The sequence below is a fragment of the Cherax quadricarinatus genome, chromosome 58 (assembly GCF_038502225.1).
Source record: "Cherax quadricarinatus isolate ZL_2023a chromosome 58, ASM3850222v1, whole genome shotgun sequence".
Lineage (NCBI taxonomy): Eukaryota > Metazoa > Arthropoda > Malacostraca > Decapoda > Parastacidae > Cherax > Cherax quadricarinatus.
Window position 1 is genome coordinate 2,025,393 of NC_091349.1, and position 24,432 is coordinate 2,049,824.

At 43.0% G+C, this 24,432-nt stretch overlaps 1 protein-coding gene across 2 annotated transcripts in view; it reads right to left on the reverse strand.

The window, feature by feature from the left end:
* cu (NADP/NADPH phosphatase nocturnin) overlaps nucleotides 1–24,432 on the reverse strand; it is a 69,580-nt gene that overhangs the window by 37,456 nt on the left and 7,692 nt on the right. Inside the window, exons 1-2 of one of the 2 annotated variants that reach the window (XM_053790096.2) lie at nucleotides 15,082–15,317; nucleotides 13,759–14,021 (exon numbers count right to left, since the gene is read on the reverse strand). In XM_053790096.2, coding sequence (XP_053646071.1) covers nucleotides 13,759–14,021; nucleotides 15,082–15,107 — 289 coding nt within the window. In that variant the 5' untranslated portion in view covers nucleotides 15,108–15,317. Of the gene's footprint in view, nucleotides 1–13,758; nucleotides 14,022–15,081; nucleotides 15,318–24,432 lie in introns of those variants that run through there. The other variant, XM_053790095.2, reaches the window with a different exon arrangement.

Here is a 24,432-nt window from a genome sequence, read left to right on the forward strand (position 1 = left end):
ATCTAGCGCAACTCTTTCCCACGGTTCGCTAGTAGTTGGATACACTTGGATTGGATTAGGGCCATTAGCATTACCTTTATGTTGCATGCAGACACTACATTTCTTAACATACTCAGAAATATCAGTTGCCATACGAGGCCAAAAGTATTTCAATCTGGCTTGTTTTACTGAACGATCCATACCAGGGTGTGCAACACCTGTTACATCGTGAACTAGCTGTAAGGCTACATTCACTAGTGACTGTGGAATTACTAACTGGTATACTCTTCTGCTAGGAGTACCCAACTCGGCTGTTCAATACAGTAATTCTTGGTTCATGACAAAGTCACTGATGGGTGCTGGTGGCTTCACAGTCAGAATAAGATCTTCCTGGAGCAGGAATCGAATCACACCAGACCACATGGGATCTGTTCGTTGAGCATTCTTTACATCCTCTGCAGTAAATGGAGGATCTGCAGTAACTACACTAACGTGTCGTGATAAAGCATCTGCGACTACATTTGACTTGCCAGGTAAATGTTCAAAAGTGGGATTGAACTCTTGGATAGTCAAGGTCCATCTGGCTAACCTTCCAGTAGGTTGTTTGTTCTGGAATAAAGGTATCAGTGGTGCATGGTCTGTCAAGACATGAACAGGGTACTGGTAAATAATGTCTCGGAAGTGCTTCAAAGACCATACTATTGCTAAAGCTTCTTGCTCCATTACTGTATAATTACATTCAGCCTTCATAAGGACTCTACTAGCAAATGCAACTGCGTTGTACTTGCCATCAGTCTTCTGAGCTAGTACGGCACCTATGCCAATTGAACTAGCATCAGTTGTCAAATAGAAGGGCTTAGAAAAATCTGGAAATTTCAAAATTGGAGCAGATGTTAGTTTTTCTTTTAGAGTTTGGAATGCTCTTTCTTGACGGAAGGTCCAAACAAAATGAGCATCTTTCTTAAGCAACTCAGTTAGAGGAGCAGCTATGGAAGAAAAATTGGCAATGAAAGATCTATAAAAACCTGCTAAGCCCACAAAGGATCTTACAGCATCAGCAGTTTTGGGAGTTGGAAAATTTAGTACTGCAGTTACTTTACTTTTGGTCGTAACCCCTCTAGGAGTGACTACGTGACCAAGAAACTTAATTTCTGATCTGAAAAATTGACATTTAGACAGTTTGATCTTTAAATTGGCTTCTTCAAGCTTACCAAGTACTACCTCAAGTCTTTTCAAGTGTGTATCCACGTCTTTAGACATGACGATTACGGCATCTAAGTACACCATAAGTGCATTACCTATGAGACCTCTAAAGATATTAGTCATGAGCCTTGAGAACGTGATAGGGGAGGATCGTAATCCAAACGCCATACGGAGGAAGTGATAATGACCTGTAGGAGTGGAGAATGCAGTTAGCTCTTGGCTGTCCTCGTGAAGAGGGACTTGCCAAAACCCTTGTAACAAATCCAGGGTTGAAAAGACTTTATCTCCAATGTTACGTAAAAGATCACCCAGTACAGGAAGTGGGAAGCGATCTGGGATAGTTTTCGCATTTAACTTCCTAAAGTCAATTACTGGGCGCCAAGTACCATCCTTCTTAGGTACTAGGATCAAGGGCGCATTCCAAGGTGAATTGCTAGGTGCAATAAGTCCATCATCAAGCATTTGATTGATCAATTCTTCTGCAACAGCAGCTTGTGAATGAGGCATTCTGTACGCACGTATATAGATAGGTCTAGTACCAGGTTCAAGTGGAATACGATGGGACAGTAAGTTCGTTATACCCATCTTCTCACCTGGTAAGGCAATGGCTTTACGACGTTTGTTCAACAGAGTCAACAAACGCTTGACTTCATCTGGGAAGTCAGTGGGAGCTAAGTCTTTCTCCTCAACTGGTGGAACAGATTGATCCAGTGAAGTGGATGAGGTTGACCCTCGGAATATCCTCCAGGTATAACCTGGCCTCAGTGAACTTTATAAAATGTCCATCATCGTTTTTACGGTCATTATAGTTGCAGGCGTTGTACTCGACCCCTGGCAGTCTTCAAGCTGGCACTGGACAAGCACCTAAAGTCGGTTCCTGATCAGCCGGGCTGTGGCTCGTACGTTGGTTTGCGTGCAGCCAGCAGCAACAGCCTGGTTGATCAGGCTCTGATCCACCAGGAGGCCTGGTCACAGACCGGGCCGCGGGGGCGTTGACCCCCGGAACTCTCTCCAGGTAAACTCGCGGTCACACATTCACTCAGCTCACTACACTTCCTCTATGTACTTTATACGTGATTGCAGGAAACCTGCAACAGACATTCTTAACAATACTAATACTAATCCAATCGAAGGAAACTTCGAGTTACATCGTTCTACCAGTCAGCGACGTTACAACTAACGTTCCAACATACTTGACATTTTCTTTTAAATATCCACCAGCTCTTCAATAACTGTTAAAAACTTAGTGCAGAGATACAAGTGCAACTCTGTCACTAATGGAAATAAATCACTTTGACTTTTTTTCTGAGTTATCCTAGGTAATCTACACATGTGCTACTATGTACGATAATTATTTATGTAACTGTATTCATGTGTACCTATACCTGAATAAACTTACATAATACCACGTGGGGATGTGACAAGATATATGAAGGGGAAACAGCAAGACCTCTGGACATGAGGATCAGTGAGCACACTGCCTTCATCCATGATGATCGCCCAATAATGCGTGTCCAACAGAGACTGTGTTGGTCACCTTATAAAGTTTAATATGTCAGGTTAGTAGTTAAGAAGATTTACGACGATGGAAGTGTATTGAGGCTGCCCTAATTGCCGTCAATAACACTATCCATAAAAAATCCGGAAGGAAATGCAACATTCTCCTAGTGAAAAGCGGGGCACCACGCGTACACTAAGAGACAACACAATAAGTGTCAGGGGCCCAAGATTGTTCAACTGCCTCCCAGCATACATAAGGGGGATTACCAATAGACCCCTGACTGTCTTCAAGAAGGCGCTGGACAGGCATCTAAAGTCAGTACCTGATCAGCAGGGCTGTGGTTCTTACGTCGGTTTACGTGTGGCCAGCAGTAACAGCCTGGTGGTTGGTCAGACCCTGATCCACCACAAAGCCTGGTCTCAGACCGGGCCGCGGGGGCGTTGACCCCCGAAACCCTCTCCAGGTACAGGCCAGCAAGTTTGTGAATAATGTATCGAGTGCAATCATGGCCGATAGAAATACTATCGATGAAATTTCTCCACTACAAGATAAATGAAGTGGAAATACATCAGTAAGGGTCCAGATATATAATGAAACGTAATCATAAAGAATGATATGATTGAAAAATGGAAAGTGGTAGCTGGAGACGCCATATTGCCTACCATATGTATCGTCCAATTAATGTACACCTCCCAGTGTGTATTAACCCACACAACAAGGTAGATAGGTATTGGCCAGTATTAGGTTGCCTTTCTGTTGGGAGGCGTTTCGATATACCACCAAGGTAATAAATGGGTAAGTGTATTAATTTATTATATGAAATTGTTTATTAATTTGATAATTAGTAGCCCAACAAAATACTTAAAGCTGTCATGCCCAAATAACGTCTTTATAATTACACAGCCGATTCACTTCGACAAATTTATTGGTGTAAATTCGCCTGGTGGCTAAAACTCTCGCTTCTCACGGCGAGGGTCGAGTTCGATTCCCGGCGAGGGTAGAAATATTGAGCGTGTTTCCTTACACCGGCCATGTTCCCCCATCAGTATAAAATGGGTACCTGAGTGTTAGTCGACTGGTGTGGGTCGCATCCTAGGACAAAACTGACCTAATTTGCACGAAATGCTCTACATAACAAGCGGCTTTCTATATAGTAGTATGTCATTTATGTCAGCTAGGCCTGTATACCTTGCACATGTACTAGTGAAATAAAGATATTATTATAAGTTCCTAATTCACTGTCCCTGTGTTAGTTGGGGAGCTGAGACGGTGGCCACTGAAGGAGAGACATTGTTTACCACCCTAGTGGTTCTAAGGTCCCACAAGTCTCCAAGATACATCAGCATCATTAAACTACAGTTTGTTTTTGTGTCGAGAGTTCTCCCCAGTGTGTGAATAGAAAGTTAATTCGAGATTGTGAACTCGTGAAAAATCCCCCGTATAATTTCTAACAGGGTAGTTAATATCTGTGTTGAAGTACCTGAAAGGAGGGGCGAGGATGATGCAGGAATGAGGGCCATTTGAATTGTGATGCCTGCACACTTCAGGTAAAACAGCCAGAAGTGCGCAGACATCACAATGCAAATAATGGTGAATGTGTTTCCTTTTGGGTCACCCTACATCGGTAGGCGACGGCCGCTGTTAAAGGATTAAATTTATGGACAGCGCTAAACCCGTAGATATACGTACAACGCCTGTGGAACGGAAGATAATCAGGTTTAATCCGTGGAAAGGGAAGGTAGCGTAAATTCCTTGCATCAAGAGCCCTTCACCAATACTAAAGCAAGCTGGTGAAATTATCGAATGACTAACAAAGGATGATTGAAAATTCTGGAAATTTCTTCATAACAACATAGACGATATAAGAACACTAACTTATAAAGGATATGATAAACCCAATAGGGAAAACACTGGGAACTATTCTTTAGCCAAGAAAATACTTAAAAAAGCCCATACAAATCATTCTATTTATTAACAAACTGATAGATCGTAATTAATTATGTATACTTACCTACTAGCTACAAGCAGTATTAAAACAGAGAAGTGTTTTTGGGTATGCCCAAATGAGGAAAATCTGTGGACTAAAATCACAAGGGTATTAAAAGAGGATAACATCAAAGCTGCTTTCATAGAAAACCTGGAAGCTTTCTACAACAGATGGGAACATAAAAAGTCTGGGCTGAATGGTACTGCCCTTGATACTGGCCATGTAGTCACAAACTGTAAGGCTGGAGGTGATGTCCTGGTAGTCAGTAAATGTGGGGCTGATAGGGCTGTCCTGGGAGACAGTAATGGTGAAGCTGGAGGTGCTGTCCTGGGAGACAGAAATGGTGAAGCTGGAGATACTGTCCTGGGAGACAGTAATGGTGAAGCTGGAGATTTTGTCCAGGTAGTCGGGAATTATACGCAGGAAGGAATACATATAAATGACCTCATAGAGGACAGGAGCCATAGTAGGGAAACAAGTGTAGTCAAAGATAAGATAAAACCAATATTGCAAACTAGAAATACCGCAGGAAATAGCAAACAAGAGGACTCCAATAGCAATAGTGAGGATAAATTACCAAAAACAACTGGTGGGAGCTCCATTGTTGGTGCTAGGGAGGATAGGAGTAAGACAGGGAAACATGCACCAACAGGGAATACAGTCACAGAAACCCAAGGCAAACGGAAACCAAGCCTGTGCACATACTATGCACTTGGTATCTGCTGGCATGGGAAATCTGGAAAAACAGATGGGACATGCAACTATGACCACCCTAGAAAATGTCATGCCCATATGACAACAGGAAAATGCAAACTCCCTTCCTGTAAGCTTTATCACCCTGAAATGTGTACCTCTTCAGTACAGGAAAGACTGTGCTATAACTTAAATTGCCAGGCATACCATCTAAAGGGGACAAAAAGATACAAAACATCCAGGCCATGGGAAAACCTGGGTAGCCACAGCCACTCAAGAGGGAGAGGTTTTTTAGTGCCAGGAAGGAAAAAAAACTGGCAGGAAATGGCAGAAATCGTACACCAAATCCAGTCATTCTTGGAGTGGAACCACAGTCGATGGCCTCCACTCCAAACCAACAGATACAGATACTAATGCCGGAAAAAAAATCCCCCCCCAGTACCAACAATACCACCAGTCCGATAACATTCTTCTTTGCAAATATACAGGGTCTAAAGCCAGCAACAGACAACAAAATACCTTTCATCCGTGGACTGCTTGCAGAGGCAAAGGCAATGTTCGCGGCTTTCACTGAGACCCACATAAAGGATCACTTGGACAACGAAATATGGATCCCAGGTTACAACCTATATAGATGTGACAGAGTGAACAGGCAAAAGGGGGGGGTTGGCCTGTACATTGCAGAGTCACTTGTTTGCACAGAACTGCTTAATGCCTCAAATGACGTAGTGGAAGTTTTAGCAGTAAAGGTCGAGAACCAAAACCTAGTCATTGTGGTAGTCTACAAGCCTCCGGATGCAACATCCCAGCAATTCCAGGAACAGCTGTTAAAAATTGACCACTGTCTGGAAAATCTTCCAGCTCCTGCACCCAACATCTTGCTCCTGGGGGATTTCAACTTAAGGCACCTAAAATGGAGGAATATAGCAAATAATATTGTTGCAGTAATAACACCAGGAGGCAGCTCTGATGAAAACTCACACTCACACGAGCTTTTAAATCTCTGCACAAAATTCAATTTAAACCAGCAAATAATAGAGCCTACTAGACTGGAGAATACACTAGACCTCATCTTCACTAACAATGATGATCTGATAAGAAATGTCACCATATCAAAAACAATATACTCAGATCACAACATAATTGAGGTTCAGACATGTATGCGTGGAGCCCCAGACCGACAAAATGAGACTAGTCACGAGGGAGCATTCACCAAATTCAACTTCAATAACAAAAACATAAAGTGGGACCAAGTAAACCAAGTCCTAACCGATATAAGCTGGGAAGATATACTAAGCAACACAGACCCAAACTTAAGCCTAGAACAGATTAACTCGGTGGCACTCGATGTATGCACAAGGCTTATTCCTCTAAGAAAAAGGAGGAGTAGATGTAAAATAGAAAGAGACAGGCGCTCCCTTTACAGGCGACGGAAAAGAATAACAGAGCGGCTAAAAGAGGTCAATATATCTGAAATGCGCAGGGAGACACTGGTCAGAGAAATAGCAAGCATCGAACTTAAGCTAAAAGAATCCTTTAGGAGTCAGGAATCGCGGGAAGAACTAAAAGCCATAAATGAAATCGAAAGAAACCCAAAGTATTTCTTCTCCTATGCCAAATCAAAATCGAGAACAACGTCCAGTATTGGGCCCCTACTTAAACAAGATGGGTCCTACACAGATGACAACAAGGAAATGAGTGAGCTACTCAAGTCCCAATATGACTCAGTTTTTAGCAAGCCGCTAACCAGACTGAGAGTCGAAGATCAAAATGAATTTTTTATGAGAGAGCCACAAAATTTGATTAACACAAGCCTATCCGATGTTATCCTGACGCCAAATGACTTCGAACAGGCGATAAATGACATGCCCATGCACTCTGCCCCAGGGCCAGACTCATGGAACTCTGTGTTCATCAAGAACTGCAAGAAGCCCCTATCACGAGCCTTTTCCATCCTATGGAGAGGGAGCATGGACACGGGGGTCGTCCCTCAGTTACTAAAAACAACAGACATAGCCCCACTCCACAAAGGGGGCAGTAAAGCAACAGCAAAGAACTACAGACCAATAGCACTAACATCCCATATCATAAAAATCTTTGAAAGGGTCCTAAGAAGCAAGATCACCACCCATCTAGAAACCCATCAGTTACACAACCCAGGGCAACATGGGTTTAGAACAGGTCGCTCCTGTCTGTCTCAACTACTGGATCACTACGACAAGGTCCTAAATGCACTAGAAGACAAAAAGAATGCAGATGTAATATATACAGACTTTGCAAAAGCCTTCGACAAGTGTGACCATGGCGTAATAGCGCACAAAATGCGCGCTAAAGGAATAACAGGAAAAGTCGGTCGATGGATCTATAATTTCCTCACTAACAGAACACAGAGAGTAGTCGTCAACAGAGTAAAGTCCGAGGCAGCTACGGTGAAAAGCTCTGTTCCACAAGGCACAGTACTAGCTCCCATCTTGTTCCTCATCCTCATATCCGACATAGACAAGGATGTCAGCCACAGCACCGTGTCTTCCTTTGCAGATGACACCCGAATCTGCATGACAGTGTCTTCCATTGCAGACACTGCAAGGCTCCAGGCGGACATCAACCAAATCTTTCAGTGGGCTGCAGAAAACAATATGAAGTTCAACGATGAGAAATTTCAATTACTCAGATATGGTAAACATGAGGAAATTAAATCTTCATCAGAGTACAAAACAAATTCTGGCCACAAAATAGAGCGAAACACCAACGTCAAAGACCTGGGAGTGATTATGTCGGAGGATCTCACCTTCAAGGACCATAACATTGTATCAATCGCATCTGCTAGAAAAATGACAGGATGGATAATGAGAACCTTCAAAACTAGGGAGGCCAAGCCCATGATGACACTCTTCAGGTCACTTGTTCTATCTAGGCTGGAATATTGCTGCACTCTAACAGCACCTTTCAAGGCAGGTGAAATTGCCGACCTAGAAAATGTACAGAGAACTTTCACGGCGCGCATAACGGAGATAAAACACCTCAATTACTGGGAGCGCTTGAGGTTTCTAAACCTGTATTCCCTGGAACGCAGGAGGGAGAGATACATGATTATATACACCTGGAAAATCCTAGAGGGACTAGTACCGAACTTGCACACGAAAATCACTCACTACGAAAGCAAAAGACTTGGCAGACGATGCACCATCCCCCCAATGAAAAGCAGGGGTGTCACTAGCACGTTAAGAGACCATACAATAAGTGTCAGGGGCCCGAGACTGTTCAACTGCCTCCCAGCACACATAAGGGGGATTACCAACAGACCCCTGGCAGTCTTCAAGCTGGCACTGGACAAGCACCTAAAGTCAGTTCCTGATCAGCCGGGCTGTGGCTCGTACGTTGGTTTGCGTGCAGCCAGCAGCAACAGCCTGGTTGATCAGGCGCTGATCCACCAGGAGGCCTGGTCACAGACCGGGCCGCGGGGGCGTTGACCCCCGAAACTCTCTCCAGGTAAACTCCAGGTAGCTATAAAGGCAGAGCTAAATTCGTCATGTCTCCTCTTCACTAATTATTTCAACATATAATCTTGTTTAAATTTCCAAGTTGCAGCACTTACTACCTACTAAGAGGCTATATGGACTATTAAGAGGCTATATGGACTATTAAGAGGCTATATGGACTATTAAGAGGCTATATGGACTATTAAGAGGCTATATGGACTACAACCACAACAAACTGAAGACTGGACATTCTGAAATTGCAATTACTAAGAGGTACTTACACAAACACAAAAGTACATGCACCAGATGTGCATTTATGAGTATATGCATCGTAAGTTTACCTTAATACTGTTTTAAGGATTACAGTATTCTTGACTGTTCGTGTGCAAGTGACAAGCAGCTTTAATAAGAACTTCGTGTAGTAAATAGGCTCTGAACCTAATAGCATATTATTATTATTATTATTATTATTATTATTATTATTATTATTGGGGAAGCTCTAAGATCTAAACCATTAAGCGTCATAAAGCGCCTGAAGAATGGGAGGTTATCAGATTTGATAGGCATAATAGAGGCTCTCTTTGCACTGCAACCCACTATTGTAAATACAAAATCTCAATGTACTGTTTGCAAAGACATAAAATAAATAAATAAATAAATAAATAAATAAAGGGGAGGGTAGTTCCAATTACTTTGATTACCTGGAGGTTACCTGGAGGTTATTCCGGGGATCAACGCCCCCGCGGCCCGGTCCATGACCAGGCCTCCCGATGGATCAGGGCCTGATCAACTAGGCTGTTACTGCTGGCCGCACGCAGTCCAACGTACGAGCCACAGCCCGGCTGATCCCGCATTGACTTTAGGTATCTGTCCCGCTCTCTCTTGAAGGCAGCCAGGGGTTTATTGGCAATTCCCCTAATGCTTGATGGAAGGCTGTTGAACAGCCTTAGGCCCCGGACACTTATGGTGTTTTCCCTTAGTGTACCAATGGCGCCCCTACTTTTTATTGGGGGCATTTTGCATCGCCTGCCCAGTCTTTTACTTTCGTAGGGAGTGATTTCTGTGTGGAGATTTGGGACCATTCCTTCCAGGATTTTCCAAGTGTAGATTATGATATATCTCTCCCTCCTGCGTTCCAACAAGTCAAGTGCTTCCAAGCGTTCCCAGTAGTTAAGGTGCTTGACAGAACTTATACGTGCAGTAAAGGATCTCTGTACACTCTCTAGATCTGCGATTTCACCTGCTTTGAATGGAGATGTTAATGTACAGCAGTATTCCAGCCTAGAGAGAACAAGTGATTTGAAAAGGATCATCATTGGCTTGGCATCTCTAGTTTTGAACGTTCTCATTATCCATCCTATCATTTTCTTTGCACATGCGATCGTGGCACTGTTGTGATCCTTAAAAGTGAGATCCTCAGACATTACTACTCCCAGGTCCCTTACATTATTTTTCCGCTCTACTGTATGGCCAGAGTCTGTAGTATACTCTGTTCTAGTTATTATCTCCTCCAGTTTTCCATAACAGAGTAGTTGGAATTTGTCCTCATTGAACATCATATTATTTACCGTTGCCCACTGGAAAACTTTCTTTGTATCTTCTTGGAGGTTAACCGCGTCCTCAGCAGATGACAGCCTCATGCAGATCCTAGTATCATCCGCAAAGGATGATACGGTGCTGTGATGTATATCTCTGTCTATGTCTGATATGAGGATGAGGAATAAGATGGGGGCGAGTACTGTGCCTTGCGGAACAGAGCTCTTCACTATGGCAGCCTCCTATTTAACTCTGTTGACCACTACTCTGTGTTCGATTTGTTAGGAAGTTGAAGATCCATCTCCCCACTTTCCCAGTTATTCCTTTAGCACGTATTTTTTGGGCTATTACGCCATGATCGCATTTGTCAAATGCTTTTGCAAAGTCTGTGTATATTACATCTGCATTCTGATTGTCTTCCAGTGCATCCAAGGCCATATCATAGTGATCCAGTAGTTGTGAGAGGCAGGAGCGACCTGCCCTGAACCCATGTTGCCCTGGATTGTGCAGATTTTGGGAAGCCAGGTGATTTGGAATCCTGCTTCTTAGCACTCTTTCAAAGATTTTTATGATGTGGGACGTCAGAGCTATTGGTCTACAGTTCTTAGCTAATGTTTTGCTGCCACCTTTATGGAGTGGGGCTATATCCGTCGTTTTAAGTGACTGTGGAATTTCACCCATGTCCAAGCTCCTCCTCCATAGTGTACTTAGGGCACGCGAGAGGGGTTTCTTGCAGTTCTTAATGAAAACAGAGTTCCACAAGTCTGGGCCCGGGGCTGAGTGCATGGGCATGCTGTCAATGGCTTTTTCGAAATCTATCGGAGTTAGGGTAATGTCGGAAATCTGGCATACATTTATGGAGTTTTGAGGCTCATTCATGAAGAAATCATTTGGGACGTCGATCCTCAGACCGATTAATGGTTCACTAAACACAGAGTCGTACTGGGATTTCAGTATTTCACTCATTTCCTTGTTGTCATCTGTGTAAGTCCCATCCTGTCTGAGTAAGGGCCCGATACTAGATGTGGTATTTGCCTTGTTTTTGGCATATGAAAAGAAATATTTTGAATTTCTTTCAATTTCACTAATAGCTTTAAGCTCCTCCTGTCTCTCCTTGTTCCTGTAAGAGTCATTTAACTTAAGTTCGACAGTTTCCACTTCCCTGGTCAGCGCCTCCTTTCGTGTATCAGATATTCTAGCACTCCTGAGGAGCTCAGTGACTCTTCGTCGTCTTCTGTAGAGGGAGCGTCTTTCTCCAGTTTACTCCTGCTCTTCTTCTTTCTTAGGGGAATATGCCTAGAACATGCTTCAGCTGCCAGGAAGTTGATCCTTTCAAGGCACTGGTTTGGATCCATGTCATTTAAGATATATCCCCAACATGTTTCATTTAGGACATGGTTTACCTGGTCCCAGTTGATGTTCTTGTTGTTGAAGTTGTATTTTGTGAAGACACCTTCACAGGTACTTTCATTCTGCTGATCAGGACCCCTATGCATGTACGTCTGGACTTTGATTAGGTTGTGATTGGAATTAGTTGCTTTTGATATTCTTATGTCTCTTATAAGGTCCTCATTATTTGTGAAGATAAGGTCAAGTGTGTTTTCTAGTCTTGTTGGCTCCACTATCTGCTGGCTTAGTAGCTCATGTGTGTGTTGACCTTGTTTCAGCTATAACATTATTTGCTACATTCTTCCATTTTGTATGCCTTAGGTTGAAATCACCAAGCAGTAAGATGTTTGGGGATGGAGCTGGAAGGTTTTCCAGACAGTAATCAATTTTCAGTAGCTGTTCCTTGAACTGTTGTGAGGTTGCATCTGGTGGCTTATATACAACCACAATGACTAGGTTTTGGTTCTCGATCTTTACTGATAGAACTTCTACCTCATTTGTGGTGTTCAGCAACTCTGTGCAGATGAGGGGCTCTTTGACATACAGGCCAACCCCCCCTTGTTGCCTGTTCATTCTGTCGTATCTAAAAAGGTTGTAACCACTTATCCATATTTCACTGTCAAAGTGATCTTTTGTGTGAGTCTCTGTGAAGGCTGCAAACATTGCATTAGACTCCTCTAGAAGTCCACTGATAAAAGGTATTTTGTTGTTGGTGGATGGTTTAAGGCCCTGTATATTAGCAAATATGAACGAGGTTGCATTCTGTGTTTGTTGGGGGGATTTTGTTATTGGCATCAGTAGTTGTAATTCTGGAGGGCCATGGGTGGCCACTGGCTGCGCCTCCAGTTCAACAAGGCTCCAAGGTGGTGGATTATTTTTATTTCCTTCTATTTTCTTTTTTCGTTTCCTGCCACTAAAAAATCACCTGGAGCTGGGTTGTCGTAGCTACTATGATGAAGAGCCCCTCGCCTCCAGAATGGCACTGAGTTTAAGTTGAAGGCCACACGCACACAAACAGTAGTAAAGATGACCAAGCAAAGGAAATCACGTCAGATGGAAATAAGCTAAAAAAAAAAAGTGCGCCCCCCCAGAGCTACAGATTAACACAACTACCCAGGAATGTGAAAGTATAAATCTTGAGCTTAGGATATTCCACTACCCAGGAATGTGAGTGTACATACATTGAGCTAGGATATTCCACTACCCAGGAACGTGAGTGTACACACCTTGTGCTAGGATATTCCACTACCCAAGAACGTGAGTGTACATACCTTGTGCCAGGATATTCCACTACTCAGGAACGTGAGTGTACATACCTTGTGCTAGGATATTCCACTACCCAAGAACGTGAGTGTACATACCTTGTGCTAGGATATTCCACTACTCAGGAACGTGAGTGTACATACCTTGTGCTAGGATATTCCACTACCCAAGAACGTGAGTGTACATACCTTGTGCTAGGATATTCCACTACTCAGGAACGTGAGTGTACATACCTTGTGCTAGGATATTCCACTACCCAAGAACGTGAGTGTACATACCTTGTGCCAGGATATTCCACTACCCAAGAACGTGAGTGTACATACCTTGTGCCAGGATATTCCACTACCCAAGAACGTGAGTGTACATACCTTGTGCTAGGATATTCCACTACTCAGGAACGTGAGTGTACATACCTTGTGCTAGGATATTCCACTACTCAGGAACGTGAGTGTACATACCTTGTGCTAGGATATTCCACTACCCAAGAACGTGAGTGTACATACCTTGTGCTAGGATATTCCACTACTCAGGAACGTGAGTGTACATACCTTGTGCTAGGATATTCCACTACCCAGGAACGTGAGTGTACATACCTTGTGCTAGGATATTCCACTACCCAAGAACGTGAGTGTACATACCTTGTGCTAGGATATTCCACTACCCAAGAACGTGAGTGTACATACCTTGTGCTAGGATATTCCACTACCCAAGAACGTGAGTGTACATACCTTGTGCTAGGATATTCCACTGCATCACCCTGAAGCTTCCAGGCACCTTCCTCGTGGGTGTAGAAGCTGGCGAGGACTTCGTGGGCGTGAGGGCGGGGGGCCGTGGGCGGTAGGCGTGGGGCAGGAGAGGGGGCAGGTGGGCGAGGGGGGCGCGGACCCAGCGGAGCAGCGCCTGGCGATCCATCGCCACCTCGGGTATACTGACACATTCATCCTCATCCTCTTCACTCTCCACCTGAGGCTTAGACGTGAAGCTTCCCATCCTAGGTGTCGATAACAAATTATACAATAGACTATTTATGCTGATAATTGTGGCGATAGAGATCAAAATGGTGTTATACAAAGAATATTGTTAGGTTACAACCAAAGACCCCAGTGGAAATGTTACATTGGTATTTCTGGGTTATTGAACGTTAAATTCTAAGTAATTAATTATATAAAATCATTGTAAATTTTAAATTATATATGAGGTCTAAATAAAAACTTACTAACCATTGAAAACATAACGTTATTTAAACATATAAACATAAAGGAATCAATCGATGATAATTAATGTGCCTATTACTATGGCATTTAATAAATCTTGAAAGGTAAAAACTTACAATTTGCAAACTAGCACATTCATAAATGTGAACCAAGCCCTAGCATTAAGCACAACAGGTCAGAGGTCATAGCAAGGTCAATTTATAAACCACAACACAAATTAAAGATAACCCAGTTTGTTTACTGTAAATGTAGGGGAGTGAAAAAATAACTATATTTTATTTACTATATTAAAATATTATTATTTGTGGGGAGCGCTAAACCAGAAGGGGTCATACAGCATCTTGGGGAGTAGAAGACAAGTTCGATCGAAAAAAGGGCGGCCAGATTTTCATCAATGGATCAGGAGCCTCTCACCGGCGTCAAGGAACCTCCATTGAGGAATATTTTAAAATTTACCAATTATACAAAAGTAGGCTACGAATTTTTAAATAAAATACCAAAAGATGGCGCGCAAGTTTGTTTACCCCTGGCTAGCATCGGCTGCACCCACCCCGTTACTACGAACCCCGAACTAATTTTCCAAAAATATCAACACACCTCTTATTTCCATCCCTCTTTTATTATACGGCAGTCAGATATAATTAACCTACTATTATACCCTATAAAAATCGTTAAAATCAATACTATTTAACTTTAGAGAGTGAACATGCAACACAAGATACACCTTACTAAAGGGTAGTGAATGCCCCTTTCATTCGCTGTTTTTCATGGTATTTCCCCTTGTTAGAGGGAAAATATTGTGTGCTGGACGGGTCGAGGGAAATCCCAAAAGCCTACCTGTGTGTGTGGTGCTGGCTCACCATCCACGGTGCCAGAGTAGAGCGAAACAGAGACTTAATCTGAGGAGCATGTGTGTAATGCTTACTGCCCCTGCCACAGCTACGCCACAACCTTCCCCACACCTGCCCTTCACTCCCCACACCTGCCTCCCCAACATCTATCCTCCTCACATCTGCTCTTCCCACATCTACCCTTAGTACCTGTTGTCTCCACACCAGCTCTCCCCAGACACCTTCCCTTCCCCACACCTGCTTCCCCAGCATCTACCCTCCCCACACCTTCCCCAACATCTACCCTCCCCACACCTGCCTTCCCTTCACACCTGCCCTCTCTCCACACCTTACATCCCCAACACCTACCTCTCAGCACCAACCTTCCTCATACCTGCCCCAACACCTGCTCTCCCACATCTGCCTTCTCTCCCCCACACCACTTGCTTCCCTTACATCTACCCTCCCCACATATGCCCTCAACACCTTCCCACACCTGCTAAAGATATATAGCTCATCTGCCCTTGAGATTATTCCCACCCACTGAGATTTACAAGACATTTGTCTCTTGTTTTCCGTAAGTCTTGCGTCATCTAGCAGTCACCTGCGACATTTCCTAGATTACCCTTCAAGGGTGAAAGGCTCGTGATTCAGGGAGTTGAAGCTCTTGAGGGTTTTGAGGTAAAGTTAGCATACATTATTATTATTATTATTATTATTATTATTATTATTATTATTATTATTATTTTTTTATTATTATTATTATTATTATTATTATTATTATTATTATTATTACTATTATTATTGTTGTTGTTCTATCAAGGGGGTGCTGTGTAGCTAATTAAGAGCTTTGTCCAATGAATATGCCTGTTACAATAGTCAACTAAGTCTTAAACACCTACTGCATTTATTGCTAGGTGACAGGGGCAGCAAGTTTTAAGAGACCTGTCTCTCTGTCTCACCTGGCCGGGATGGAACCGGTTCCCTGTTGGTTGAGTAAAACGTACCACTGGGCTTCGAGAAATGTTAAGTGTTAAATACTCTATTCATCCTTCTCCTTTCTGTTAAAATTTTTACACAAGAATTTTAATACTATTTGGTGTCATATTTCTCTGTTTCCAGCCGGAATGAATTGGCAAGGGTTTGCAGGAGGGCCCCCACATATGAAAGACCCCTTGGGGCCAGGGATCATGTGGTTTTAAGCTTCGAATACACAGTAGAGCTACAAGTGGAGGGAGAAGCAGGAAGGCCAGGACGAATGAAGCCAAACTACAAGAAAGGGGACTACACAGGAATGAGGAACTTCCTGAACGGGGTTCAGTGGGACAGAGAACTGGCAGGGAAGCCAGTTAACGAGATGATGGAATATGTAGCAACAATATGCAAGGAGGCTGAGGAGAGGTTTGTACCCAAGGGTAACAGGAATAATGAAAAGCCAGGATGAGCCCATGGTTCACCCAAAGGTGCAGGGAGGCAAAAACCAAGTGTGCTAGGGAATGGAAGAAATATAGAAGGCAAAGGACCCAGGAGAATATGTAGAGCAGTCGTAGAGCCAGAAACGAATATGCACAGATAAGAAGGGAGGCCCAAAGACAATATGAAAACGACATAGCAGCAAAAGCCAAATCTGACCCGAAACTGTTATACAGCCACATCAGGAGGAAAACAATAGTCAAGGACCAGGTAATCAGGCTAAGGAAGGAAGGAGGAGAGAAAACAAGAAATGACCGTGAAGTATGTGAGGAACTCAACAAGAGATTCAAAGAAGTGTTCACAGAGGAGACAGAAGGGGCTCCAGAAAGACGGAGAGGTGGGGCACACCACCATGTGCTGGTCCCACAGGGGTCAGTTCTAGGACCAGTGCTGTTTCTGGTATTTGTGAACGACATGACGGAAGGAATAGACTCTGAGGTGTCCCTGTTTGCAGATGACGTGAAGTTGATGAGAAGAATTCACCCGATCGAAGACCAGGCAGAACTACAAAGGGATCTGGACAGGCTGCAGACCTGGTCCAGCAATAGGCTCCTGGAGTTCAATCCCACCAAGTGCAAAGTCATGAAGATTGGGGAAGGGCAAAGAAGACCGCAGACGGAGTACAGTCTAGGGAGCCAGACTACAAACCTCACTCAAGGAAAAAGATCTTGGGGTGAGTATAACACCAGGCACATCTCCTGAAGAGCACATCAACCAATTAACGGCTGCAGCATATGGGCGCCTAGCAAACCTCAGAACAGCATTCCGACATCTTAACAAGGAATCGTTCAGGATCCTGTACACCGTGTACGTTAGGAGTATGCGGCACCAGTTTGGAACCCACACCTAGCCAAGCACGTAAAGAAACTAGAGAAAGTGCAAAGGTTTGCAACAAGACTAGTCTCAGAGCTAAGAGGTATGTCCTACGAGGAGAGGTTAAGGGAAATCAACCTGACGACACTGGAGGACAGGAGAGATAGGGGGGACATGATAACGACATACAAAATACTGAGAGGAATTGACAAGGTGGACAAAGACAGGATGTTCCAGAGATTGGACACAGTAACAAGGGGACACAGTTGGAAGTTGAAGACACAGATGAATCACAGGGATGTTAGGAAGTATTTCTTCAGCCACAAAGTAGTCAGTAAGTGGAATAGTTTGGGAAGAGATGTAGTGGAGTCAGGATCCATACATAGCTTTAAGCAGTGGTATGATAAAGCTCACGGTTCAGGGAGTGACCGAGTAGCGATCAGTGAAGAGGCGGGGCCAGGAGCTCGGACTCGACCCCTGCAACCTCAACTAGGTGAGTACAACTAGGTGAGTACACAACACACACACACACACAGGAGGGTCAGGGGAGACATGATAACGACATATAAAATACTGCGTGGAATAGACAAGGTGGACAAAGACAGGATGTTCCAGGGAGGGGACACAGAAACAAGAGGCCACAATTGGAAGTTGAAGACACAAATGAGTCAGAGAGATAGTAGGAAGTATTTCTTCAGTCATAGAGTTGTAAGGCAGTGGAATAGCCTAGAAAATGACGTAGTGGAGGCAGGAACCATACACAGTTTTAAGACGAGGTTTGATAAAGCTCATGGAGCGGGGAGAGAGAGGGCCTAGTAGCAACCGGTGAAGAGGCGGGGCCAGGAGCTAGGACTCGACCCCTGCAACCACAAATAGGTGAGTACACACACACACATACACATACACACACATACACATACACATACACATACACACAAAGGGATGTTAGGAAGTATTTCTTCAGCCACAGAGTAGTCAGGAAGTGGAATAGTTTGGGAAGCGATGTAGTGGAGGCAGGATCCATACATAGCTTTAAGCAGAGGTACGATAAAGCTCATGGTTCAGGGAGAGTGACCTAGTAGCGACCAGTGAAGAGGCGGGGCCAGGAGCTTGGACTCGACCCCTGCAACCTCAACTAGGTGAGTACAACTAGGTGAGTACACACACACACACACACACACACACACACGCACACACACACACACACACACACACACACACACACACACACACACACACTAACACACACATACACACACATGCATGCACATACAACAGGCCTAGTGTCTAATCGACATGTGCCTAGGACCAAATGGTAACTAACTACACCTCTAGGTACATATACATTGAGATACAGTGTCAGTGCGTGCAGTACAGTGAGAGATACATCCCCTCGGTGTATACACAAATTTACCCCCCAGTGTACATGCACCAAGATATACACTTCTCAGTGTATATACCCTTGTTCTCAACTTCCTACAGACCTTGCAATCTGGAAGAGATGAATGTACGCAGGATTTCCGCATATTGCAATAGACGGATCTATCACGTTGACTTTAATGAGTGCTACAATTTGTAAGGCATTGATGATGCATAACTATATTAACAAAGGATGCCTTCTCTAGGGGGTTTTAAACACCCAAAATTAAGCTACTGATATCAGTTCTTCACAGCTATGATGCATCTTAGTAGTAGTAGTAGTAGTATCAAAGCCTAGCATGGTCAGTGGAGTTAAGAAACGTTGTGTCTGGCCACTAAGTAGATGGGTAACCTCGGCCTTGGCTAGACTAACCATGATAATTGAAGGTCTTCCTGGACGCCCGTAAGTCCGCCGCTACATTACAACATCGGGGAAACTGTGGCTTTAAACTATTTACCCACATTTCTAGGTCAGTTTCTGGTCAACAGAAATCTATGACGTCATTCGTCAAAAAACTTCATATTGGTATGGCAACCAATGACTTGAACGCAACTTTAATTCCTGGTATCACGAACCTTTCGCTAGGATCAAGGGTTTGTCAGTGTTCATACAGGAAATAATAAATTTATATCAAGAGACCTGAAAGAGTATTTCTGTGGATAAAAATGGAGTTACTGATTTTTTTGTACCTCGTAATCGAAAGTTAATGGTGATTATTTTAGCTAGGAAGAGTTGAAAGGGTTAATGGTTTACCTTAGCGAGGAACAAGGATGAGAAAAAGGCTAATGCATCTGGTGTTAGTTCCGAAGATCATTGTCCCCGCCATTCAGTCTCACACCACACCTCTTAAATTGAAAACGAAATATAGACTTCAGACCAATCAGGAAACAGGAAAGAAAAATGTATATACACAGAGATACACATCTCGGTGTATTATACGGAGATATACACACAGCTCGGTGTATATGTACAGAAATATACATTTCTCAATGTATGTCCTACAAAAGCCTTATCTCCCAAGAAAAGAACTACGTTAACTATAGACAAACTCAGAAAGTCCGAGTTACTCCCCTTGCGTTTTCCTCAAGGTCGTGACGTCATCACTTTCCCTTACCTGCACAACATACTAAAAACATCGATATTTAGCCGTCTACCATATCTCACGACGAGAACCTTTGTAAATGTTTATTTAACATCTGGTTTAATAGTTTTAATGAGTTTATTGAGAATTTATCGTGACCAGGTTAATAATATCTAAAATTAATTTATCCCTTTTGTGGGTGTGTCAAGGAGGTTCCTTGGCACTACCGAGAGGCTTTGATCCAAGGCATTGGACCTGAGCTCTCCTTCCTTAGATTGAACCTGATTGCCGCCATTCAATAATAATAATAATAATAATAATAACACGTTGTTTAATAAGGTTTCAAGCCAATCTTCTACATGAGGGTCATTAAGGCTGTACGTAGCCTGTTCACCACCAGACAAGAATACTTTAATACCAAATAAATGGGATTAGGTTGGTTAATGGGGTTTCAAGCCTATCAACTACACTAGAGTCAATAAAGCTACACGGTAGCCTTTTTCACCACCAATTGAAAATACTTTAATCCCAAATATGAGAATATTGGGATTAAGGTGAACTCTAAGAGTATATAAAGTGAGATATTCATCCCTCTGTGTATACATACATTGTTGCTCTCGGTGCACACGCCTAAGGAGGATATATACCAACTGGGTCTTAGAGTAAACTCTCAGCGTCTCATGACTGATTTCGACTGTAACTTAACAACTAGGTTTTAAATAATAACCTATTATAAGGACCACAATACAAATAAGTCACTGACTTTTTTTTTTTTTTGGGGGGGGGAGGTTATCCTGGTGGGTAATTTACACATGTTACTATTACAATTGTGTACCTGTACATATATAAATTTATACTCGAGAGATAATAATAATAATAATAATAATAATAATAATAATAATAATAATAAAAATATGGAGGCGGCGTTTGTCTTGTTTATTATTATTATTATAATCAAGGGGAAGCGCTAAACCCGTAGGATTATACAGCGCCTGGGAGGGATGTGGAAGGCATTCAGGCTTAATTCGGGGAACTGGAGCACAGATCCAATTCCCTAAATCAAGAGCCCCTCACCAACATCAAGGAACCTTCCCTGAGGGGTCGTCTTGTTTATAAATGCTAAATAAATGTTATGCAAGAACATTTTGTATTCGTACTTTCTAGCTTTTGATTATATAACTTAACATTTTTTGTATTCCTCAAAATTGTCACTTAACACATGACCACCTTTTTCTTCTTTAGGGCGGGACGCAGCCATTGACATAACCTCCCCCCCCCTCCCGACACAACCCACCCACCATCTAGTATTTCCGTATGAGGAAAAGAAGGGAGGCAGGATGGGGTGAGAGGGGGGACAGGAAGTGAGAGAAACATGACCCTCCCTGACACGCAAGGTCGCTATGATACACTTCCGTAATGCAACACCTAATGTTAGACCTATACTGTGTGGCATTCTAGGAAGTGTGTGCTCACCTAATTGTGGTTGAAGGGGTCGACTTACAGCTCCTGGCCCGGCCTCTTCACAGGTCACTACTAGCTCCAGTCTTTCCCTGCGCCATGAGCCTTATCATACCTCTTCTTAAAGCTATGTATGGATCCTGCCTCCACTACATCACTCCAGATTGTTCCATTTCCTGACAGCTCTATGACTTAAGAAATACTTCCTAACATCCAACATTCCTTGCTAAAATATAAGGCAATATCAATAATTCAAAACCACATATAAGCTACACTGTAATATTTTTTGTAACTTAATTCGTGTCTGCATAAATAACTTATTACGAGGTTGATAATACAATGGTAGAATATAACGACAGAATGTAAATAAGACACAAAATATGGGTTAGTAATGCCACGACCCGCATTTTGTCTTATCTGCATACTTGGACGAGGTTATTGTTTTTCAACAAGGTTAAGAACGTTCACATGTCCAAATGTATATGGCAAGTGTGTGGAAGGAGGGTTCATGGTTCAAATAGTAGGGCCATAATCTTACATTTGAAGAAACCAGGTTCAATACCACTGGAATTGGAAACGTTGTCCTTGAATTTGTATTGATAAAGCCACCGGATGGCGAAACGTCTACAAATAACGATACCTAGATGCTGTACACGTGTCTAATTCTTCACCATGTTTCCTTACAGCGGTTGCACAAGTTCACTTAGCGGTAGAGAGGCACCTGGGTGCTAGCAGGTTGTGGATCGTATCCTGGGAAAGCTGATCCATTAACCCAAGTGGAAATAAGCCAGTGGCTTCATTGGGTTATCCCGTGCTACTAATCCTCCGGGTTAACAATACGAATAAAGATCTTCTTTCTCATACCTGCCACTTTCCTAGGCACATTATCAGTTCCAAATAAGCCCGAACCTCCCAGGTGTCTTCATTATTTATTTGTCGGCCTACTTTTGTGAAGTGTGCAAACTTACATCGCTATTTATTCGCTCAAATTGGTTAGGAAGTGCTAGAGTAGAGCCATGTCTACATAACTACCAGTAACTTGTCTAGGCTACCTTGCTTCAAAAACCAATTGCAACATGGTACTAGAGGGATGAATATTCGCGTGTAAACAAACTTACTTGGACAACGTTCAGGTTGTGTAGAGCTTTATCGTCATGATTTGATAAGACTCTGGACGAGAGTGAAACGTCACCCCAATAACACCTTATTCTGCACCTTGTATCTTTGTCTTCATGATACTAGCGGAAGTGAAGACAACTTTGTGATACCCACTACACTGGGACCAAGTTGGTTGCTCGGTTACAACTACATAAGGGTCATTTAAGGGTGTATATCTCTCAGTGTACATACTATGAGACTTTACTTAAATCTCTTTTAAGATATATATATATATATATATATATATATATATATATATATATATATATATATATATATATATATATATATATATATATATATATTTATTATCACACTGGCCGATTCCCACCAAGGCAGGGTGGCCCGAAAAAGAAAAACTTTCACCATCATTCACTCCATCACTGTCTTGCCAGAAGGGTGCTTTACACTAGTTTTTAAACTGCAACATTAACACCCCTCCTTCAGAGTGCAGGCACTGTACTTCCCATCTCCAGGACTCAAGTCCGGCCTGCCGGTTTCCCTGAACCCCTTCATAAATGTTACTTTGCTCACACTCCAACAGCACGTCAAGTATTAAAAACCATTTGTCTCCATTCACTCCTAGCAAACACGCTCACGCATGCCTGCTGGAAGTCCAAGCCCCTCGCACACAAAACCTCCTTTACCCCCTCTCTCCAACCTTTCCTAGGCCGACCCCTACCCCGCCTTCCTTCCACTACAGACTGATACACTCTTGAAGTCATTCTGTTTCGCTCCATTCTCTCTACATGTCCGAACCACCTCAACAACCCTTCCTCAGCCCTCTGGACAACAGTTTTGGTAATCCCGCACCTCCTCCTAACTTCCAAACTACGAATTCTCTGCATTATATTCACACCACACATTGCCCTCAGACATGACATCTCCACTGCCTCCAGCCTTCTCATCGCTGCAACATTCATCACCCATGCTTCACACCCATATAAGAGCGTTGGTAAAACTATACTCTCATACATTCCCCTCTTTGCCTCCAAGGACAAAGTTCTTTGTCTCCACAGACTCCTAAGTGCACCACTCACTCTTTTCCCCTCATCAATTCTATGATTCACCTCATCTTTCACAGACCCATCCGCTGACACGTCCACTCCCAAATATCTGAATACATTTACCTCCTCCATACTCTCTCCCTCCAATCTGATATTCAATCTTTCATCACCTAATCTTTTTGTTATCCTCATAACCTTACTCTTTCCTGTATTCACCTTTAATTTTCTTCTTTTGCACACCCTACCAAATTCATCCACCAATCTCTGCAACTTCTCTTCAGAATCTCCCAAGAGCACAGTGTCATCAGCAAAGAGCAGCTGTGACAACTCCCACTTTGTGTGTGATTCTTTATCTTTTAACTCCACACCTCTTGCCAAGACCCTCGCATTTACTTCTCTTACAACCCCATCTATAAATATATTAAACAACCACGGTGACATCACACATCCTTGTCTAAGGCCTACTTTTACTGGGAAATAATTTCCCTCTTTCCTACATACTCTAACTTGAGCCTCACTATCCTCGTAAAAACTCTTCACTGCTTTCAGTAACCTACCTCCTACACCATACACTTGCAACATCTGCCACATTGCCCCCCTATCCACCCTGTCATACGCCTTTTCCAAATCCATAAATGCCACTAAGACCTCTTTAGCCTTATCTAAATATTGTTCACTTATATGTTTCACTGTAAACACCTGGTCCACACACCCCCTACCTTTCCTAAAGCCTCCTTGTTCATCTGCTATCCTATTCTCCGTCTTACTCTTAATTCTTTCAATAATAACTCTACCATACACTTTACCAGGTATACTCAGCAGACTTATCCCCCTATAATTTTTGCACTCTCTTTTATCCCCTTTGCTTTTATACAAAGGAACTATGCATGCTCTCTGCCAATCCCTAGGTACCTTACCCTCTTCCATACATTTATTAAATAATTGCAC